The sequence below is a fragment of the Argentina anserina genome, chromosome 6, assembly GCF_933775445.1.
Source record: "Argentina anserina chromosome 6, drPotAnse1.1, whole genome shotgun sequence".
Taxonomy (NCBI): Eukaryota; Viridiplantae; Streptophyta; class Magnoliopsida; order Rosales; family Rosaceae; genus Argentina; species Argentina anserina.
Genome location: NC_065877.1, coordinates 18144496 through 18151105, shown reverse-complemented (window position 1 = coordinate 18151105; position 6610 = coordinate 18144496). Strand labels below are relative to the sequence as shown.

The following is a 6610-nucleotide window of genomic DNA, read 5'->3' as shown; positions in this document are numbered from 1 at the left end:
GTAGCATGGGGAATTTAGTAATAATAGTTGCTAACAAGACAATTATGAGTGCAATAACATGAGAGAATAAGGAGCAAACAATAACTAAATGTATCAACTAATAGTAGCAAAAACATGTAACTATGTGAACCTTAATAGATATAGTAACAAACGACTATGAGTGAAATATGATGATTAGATGAGTACTATGTGTGCGTCCAATAACATGAATGATGAGATGTGTAGTAATATAATGTGCAGCAACATGTAATGTAGTAATATGGTGTAGTAGCAATTTTGACGAGTAAAAGCGTAGTAGCATACTAAAATGAGTACGAGTATATTAATATAATCGAACAAGAGCGTAGTAGCACAACAAGACAAGTATGAGTGTTGAAACATAACTAAAAAATTAAGATACAATAGCAGGTTTTAGTCAGCAGTAGCATCTAATTTTAATAGCATTAGATGTGGAAATGAAGTGTAGTAGTAGTTTTACAATAGCAGGTTTTAGTCAGCAGTAGCATCTAGTTTTGATAGTATTAGATGTGGAAAGGAAGTGTAGTAGTAATTTACAATAGCAGGTTTTAGTCAGCAGTAGCATCTACATAAAAACTGAAATTGTTTGCCAAAAAAAAATTGCTGCTACTGTATTTGCTGAAAAATGTAAATATACTTGATTTAATTTTAGTAGGGGTTAATTTGGTAAACTAAAATGAGGACACATGACACAAATGGAAGAAGATGTCATTATTTGTTAAATTATGTCATTATCACCGTAAACACAACTTTAGGTGCCTTATTTGTGATAAACATCTCTTTTAAGGACTTATGTGCAGTTTCCTATATTTAGAATCATCAGAATATTATCATTCGATGAGCTAGATCGTTGTCTTAGAAGTTTAGGCATTTACGGAATAATATCATTACAATGAATATATGTAAATTGAATTGTTAAGATGAATATATAAGATCAAAAAGTGGAATAAACTGAAAAGTCCTCAACTTAAGAGTCCTCATTAGATTTGGTGAGGCCTCAGCGTCCGGAAATTCGAAATTAATAGGGAAATTGAAGGGGTTGGCAGAGATTTAGGGGGATGGAGGAGTTTGATGTGAATCAAGGGATTTTGGGCAACAAGGATTTGGAAGATGGATGAGAAATTTTTGGAGAAGGAAATAATTGGGTAATTTGTGAGGCGCGTCGGCGTGTTTTCGGTAACCATATTATTCGTCTAGAAAAATTCAACAACAGTAGTCACTGCACTTACGTGGTAAGGACAATCTGATCCATGACCTTTAAAAAAGATTAAAGAGATTCCTGAACTCTTATTCTAATATCAATAAGGTACTTCTGTTAAAACTTTTGGAATATTCCGTTAAAATATTATTTTTTCTGTTAATTTTGTAATTTTGTTAAAACTTTGACAGAGCATGGTGGACCTAATTCTTAAAATTTATTTATCTAAGCAGTTTAGTAATCTTTAAATCTACCATCTATACTCAAATGTAAACAGTTATTTTATCATCATAACAATTATCATAGCTTCTCGACTTAGGCTTTTAGCGTTTGCTAAACTGTCTTTAAAAGAACTGCAACAAGAAAAAGAAAAATATAAAAAACTAATAAGAAATAGAGAGAACCTTCCAAGAAATACCAAAAATTACTGTGATATTATCTACAGATACAGTGTAGAATCTACGCATCCCAAGATAATATCGAAATTCTTCAAGAAAATTTTGAAAAAGATCAAAAAACTTTTCGCATTTTGAGCATCAGTTAGATCCGCCACAACTGGTATCAGAGCTTGTTTCGCTCAAAAACAAGTGAAGATCAAGCTTATGCCACAAAGTTGGCTCTTTTTATCCAATAAAAAAGAAGTCAGACCTAAAAATTACCAGTCTTTTTGTACTGAAAAAGCTACTGATAAGTGGCAAGTGTGCTTTCATTCAAACATATTCAAGAAAGCCAGTACTCCATAGAATACGTTTGTAGAATATTAAATATCCTATACGACGAACATATTCATCTCCAAAAGGAGGATTGAAGTAGAATATATTGATCCGTCAAGACCTAGCCTGATTGAATTTCTAGATTATCTATCTAGAGAAAAAAGCAATAACAGAGTTGCAGAACAACTCGAAAGGTTTAATATTCGATTAGATCAACTCAAATAAATAAATTCTCAACTAACAAATAACAAAATGACAAAATTAACAGAAAAATGAATATCTTAACGGACTATTCCAAATTTTTGACATAAGTACCTTATTGATATTAGAATAAGAGTTCAAGAATCTCTTTGATCTTTTTTAAAGATCAGAAATCAAATTTTCTTTACCACATAAATTCAGAGATTGTTGTTGAATTTTTCTCGTATTCGTGCGATTTTAAAATGTGTGTGTGAGGCCCAACATACATTGAAAATTGAAAAACAGGTCAGAACAGTGGATGGTTGTGTCTTGAAGCAGAGGGACGAAAAAGTTTCAAGGATCATCACCCAACAAAAAATTGACGCGAAAAGTTAAGAGGCTTTTTTAGGGTTGCAACCATAAAGCTTCTGAAAAGCCTTGAGCTGCTTTTATTTCTTAATTTTCTTTGTCTGCCATTCAAGTATTGGTGCCTTAAATATAACCCAACGCTTCCCTCCCATCCCCACTTGCCTACTCTGTCCTCTTTTCTTTTTTGTCGCCCCAGAATCAAACCCATTTTTCCGGCGATTCCTTTCATTTTCACTTGACGTTCTTCTCACTTTCCATTCCCCCACCTCTACATAGCCTGATCTCTGTCTCTTTGTCTAAAATGGGTTGATATCTTTGTGGGTTTTCAGCAACTTGGGTGCACTCCTATCCTCACCTCAATTTAGAAACCACTTGGGGAAACAAGAAGAAGAAGAACACAATGATCAGCTTGGGAGACCTGTACCATGTCCTGACAGCCGTTGTCCCTCTCTATGTGGCCATGGTGTTGGCCTATGGGTCAGTCAAGTGGTGGAAGATCTTCAGCCCCGACCAATGTTCCGGCATCAACCGGTTTGTGGCCCTCTTCGCCGTTCCTCTGCTCTCCTTCCACTTCATCTCCACCAACAACCCATACGCCATGAACTACAGGTTCATAGCAGCAGACACTCTTCAGAAGCTCATTGTCTTGGGAGTCCTAGCCATATGGTCAAGAAGCAGCTCCAGTGGCTCTCTCGAATGGTCCATCACTCTCTTCTCCCTTTCTACTCTCCCCAACACTCTGGTTATGGGCATACCTTTGCTTAAGGGCATGTATGGTGACTCCTCAGGGACCTTGATGGTCCAGATTGTTGTCCTCCAGTGCATCGTTTGGTACACTCTCATGCTCTTCTTGTTCGAGTACAGAGGAGCTAGGCTCTTGATCGGTGAGCAGTTCCCGGACACTGCTGCATCCATCGTTTCCTTTCGGGTTGATTCAGACATTGTTTCTCTGGATGGGAAAGAGCCATTACAGACAGAAGCCCAGGTCGGAGAAGATGGGAAACTCCATGTCACTGTCAGAAAATCAGCCAGCTCTCGCTCTGAAATCTTCTCCAAGCCATCCCCAAGGCTCTCCAACTTGACGAATGCTGAAATCTACAGCCTTCAGTCTTCCAGAAACCCAACTCCCAGGGGTTCCAATTTCAGTCATACTGATTTCTATGCAATGATGAATGGGAAGAACATGAGTAATGTGAGTCCAAGGCTGTCGAATTACGGCTTGGATGAAGAGGCCGGCATGAGACCACCACCAAGTTCCATGCAGGGTTATCCAACGCCTCCCAGCGGAATATTCTCTCCTGCTGCCAAGATAAAACCTGATGCCGCCGGTAAGGATCTTCATATGTTTGTTTGGAGCTCAAGTGCTTCTCCGGTCTCAGAGAAAGGCATTCATGTTTTCAGAGGTGGAGTTGCTCACCAGAAAGGTTTGAAACGCTAATCTTAACTGTTTTTGGATCTATCGGATTGTTTTGTGTGCCAACATATATATCTTTGTAGACTTCTTTGCTCTACTTTGGAATTGTCTATTCAATCGTGAAAATTTATTTGTATTTTGTATGTTAAACTTTGTCTCTGTTTCGTATTCCCCACAATCATTTTCTTTCTTAATTTTCAATTTTCCTTTTTCTTTCTTCTCGTCTTGTAATTACTGGTAGTGTGGCTGTCTCAAGCAATTTATATGATCTTGCTTTTCTTGGTATTTGTACTATTCATTTTTTTGCAATGCTGTTGGTTTAGATCAAGATCAGTTTGGACGAGATGAGTTCAGCTTCGATAACAGAGCAACTACTAATGGGATTGATCGGGAGGGTCCGGTGCTTTCCAAGTTGGGTTCGAACTCTTCCACCACTGAACTCCACCCAAAGAACTGTCATGTTGACTCAAAGGCCACAGCAATGCCACCAGCTAGTGTTATGACCCGTCTCATTCTGATTATGGTGTGGAGGAAACTCATTAGGAACCCAAACACTTACTCCAGCCTTGTTGGCCTCACCTGGTCTTTAGTCTCATATAAGTAAGGAAAACATTGAATTACTCGTGCAAATAGTAATATTATAGCACCTTTAATTCTTATCTATACTGCTGGTCGCTTAATAGCTTACATATCATATGATTTTTCAGGTGGAACATTGTTATGCCTGCAATTATAGCTCGTTCAATAGCCATTCTTTCCGATGCAGGTCTTGGAATGGCCATGTTTAGTCTTGGTATGTTAATTTTTTGTAAAAAGGTCATTTCTTAGCGTTTTTGCTTACATAGATTATACAACGTTGTTCATCTAATACTTAGCAGCTAAAATTCTAATTGGTTTGCAGGTTTGTTCATGGCATTACAACCAAGAATGATTGCATGTGGAAACAGAATTGCAAGCTTTGCCATGGCAGTTCGGTTTCTTGCCGGTCCTGCTGTCATGGCAGCAGCCTCACTTGCTGTGGGACTGCGAGGCGTTCTGCTACACATTGCAATTGTGCAGGTGAGCATGTATTGCAACAAACTCTTGACATATACATATACAAGAACTGCCTCCCTAATTAGGTCTAAGATATAGCAGCCCTCTGTTTCCAGTTGATGACATTTATTGTATGGTCTCATTTCAGGCGGCTCTTCCACAAGGGATTGTGCCCTTTGTGTTTGCCAAGGAATACAATGTTCATCCTAACATACTGAGCACTGGGTTGGTTTCCTGGCGTCATTTCTTTCAATTGTTTCACTTATGGGATGTAAACTTGCATTCATGGATCTGACATTGGTTATTGTTGTTTGTGTTGCGCAGGGTTATCTTTGGGATGCTAATTGCTCTTCCTATCACATTGGTTTACTACATCCTTCTAGGTCTCTGAATCTCACCACTGCATTTGTTAGCCTAACAATAGTAGTTAGTTGAATTTAAGGAAGCTCCTAGTTCGTTGGTTGTCACCCTTTTGGTACTGGAGTTTTGCTGCTAACAGAGGAAGGTAGAGAGAAATATTAATCCATATTTGAGGCTGTTGTATTTTGGGGCTATCATGTAACTCTGTTGCCTTTCATTCATCTATGAACTATTTATGCCTTGGCTTTTGTTTGGGTCTTTGACTGATGACGATTTTAGTTTGGGTTTTTACTCATAACGATGAAGTTAGAGGCGCTATACTTTTCACCTGTCTCGGTCAAAAAATATGTAACCAAATTGGAATCTCTATGCAAACCAAACCAAACCAACAAAGGAAAAAAGATGAATGCTTCTATAAGAAAACAGAGATAGTGAATGCTTTGTATGAATCTACAAGAAAGCATATGTGACCAAAAGAAAACAGTAAATGCTTTGATATGTCAGAAGGAAATAGTGGATGCTAGTGGGTTATACATGCATCATTGAATGGTGTATGCTATACATACATCATTGAATGGTGGATAGAGGACGGTCAGAAAATGGACGTGGAAGTGTGTACAGTGAATTCTACTAGCTCTCTGAAATATGAGGTATGTATAGCAGCTTAGGCTGTCGGTTTGCTTCACATTGGGTTTTGGTCTCTCCATTGGGGAACACGGCTGGGGCTGCTTGCCTGCCTCCTCCGCCTGGACCTATAAATCGCGTTCCTTCTGTCCTTAGCTGTTAGACTTTTGACAGAGGCAATTACAGAAATCTAAAACTAGCGGATGAAGTTTTATTACTCGAACCATTTATGTTCTCCCCATAGAATTACATCAAGTTATAGTTACCTCCTACAGAATATAAATCCCTATATAAGGCATTAATACTGACCCCATCCACAGTATCCCATCCTTCTCTTCTACTTCGCTGATGAACTTCATACTATTTCCCTCACAATCTTCCAGAACTTACAAAACATCACCGGTCTCGCTTAGCTTTATAGCTGTTGCATAAGCCGTTTCTCCTACCAGGGCCGGTCCTGAAATTTCCAGGGCTCGAAGCGACGAGAAAAATTGGGGCCCCTTGTCAAAAAAAATTTTGAAACAACAAAACATAACAATAAAACTTTCAATAATAATAAAATGTTATAATGTTTGAAACAAAAAAATAAAGTTACAAATATCAGTACTTTTTACTCAAAAATTGCCCTTCTTGCATTCTTGGAAGCAAAAGTGTCAATTAAGCACAAACTAGGGGTGGCACTTAAGACCGAAAAACCGA

At 38.1% G+C, this 6610-nt stretch overlaps 1 protein-coding gene across 1 annotated transcript; it reads left to right on the top strand.

Annotated features, from left to right (window-relative positions):
• The first annotated feature begins 2663 nt into the window (after nucleotides 1-2663).
• Nucleotides 2664-5535, top strand: LOC126799448 (probable auxin efflux carrier component 1b). The gene is made up of 6 exons (XM_050526653.1): nucleotides 2664-3902; nucleotides 4216-4492; nucleotides 4600-4685; nucleotides 4794-4951; nucleotides 5076-5152; nucleotides 5252-5535. Exons 1-6 carry the CDS (start codon nucleotides 2879-2881, stop codon nucleotides 5316-5318), a joined length of 1689 nt encoding a protein of 562 aa, XP_050382610.1. The 5' UTR covers nucleotides 2664-2878; the 3' UTR covers nucleotides 5319-5535.
• The last annotated feature ends 1075 nt before the right edge of the window (nucleotides 5536-6610 follow it).

Bases quoted from the DNA above. Each gene is read 5' to 3' on its own strand.
- LOC126799448 (XM_050526653.1), top strand. From the start codon at position 2,879: ATGATCAGCTTGGGAGACCTGTACCATGTCCTGACAGCCGTTGTCCCT. The intron at 4,686-4,793 runs GTATGTTAATTT...ATTGGTTTGCAG, and splicing joins AATGGCCATGTTTAGTCTTG to GTTTGTTCATGGCATTACAA. The intron at 5,153-5,251 runs GTTGGTTTCCTG...TGTGTTGCGCAG, and splicing joins CCTAACATACTGAGCACTGG to GGTTATCTTTGGGATGCTAA.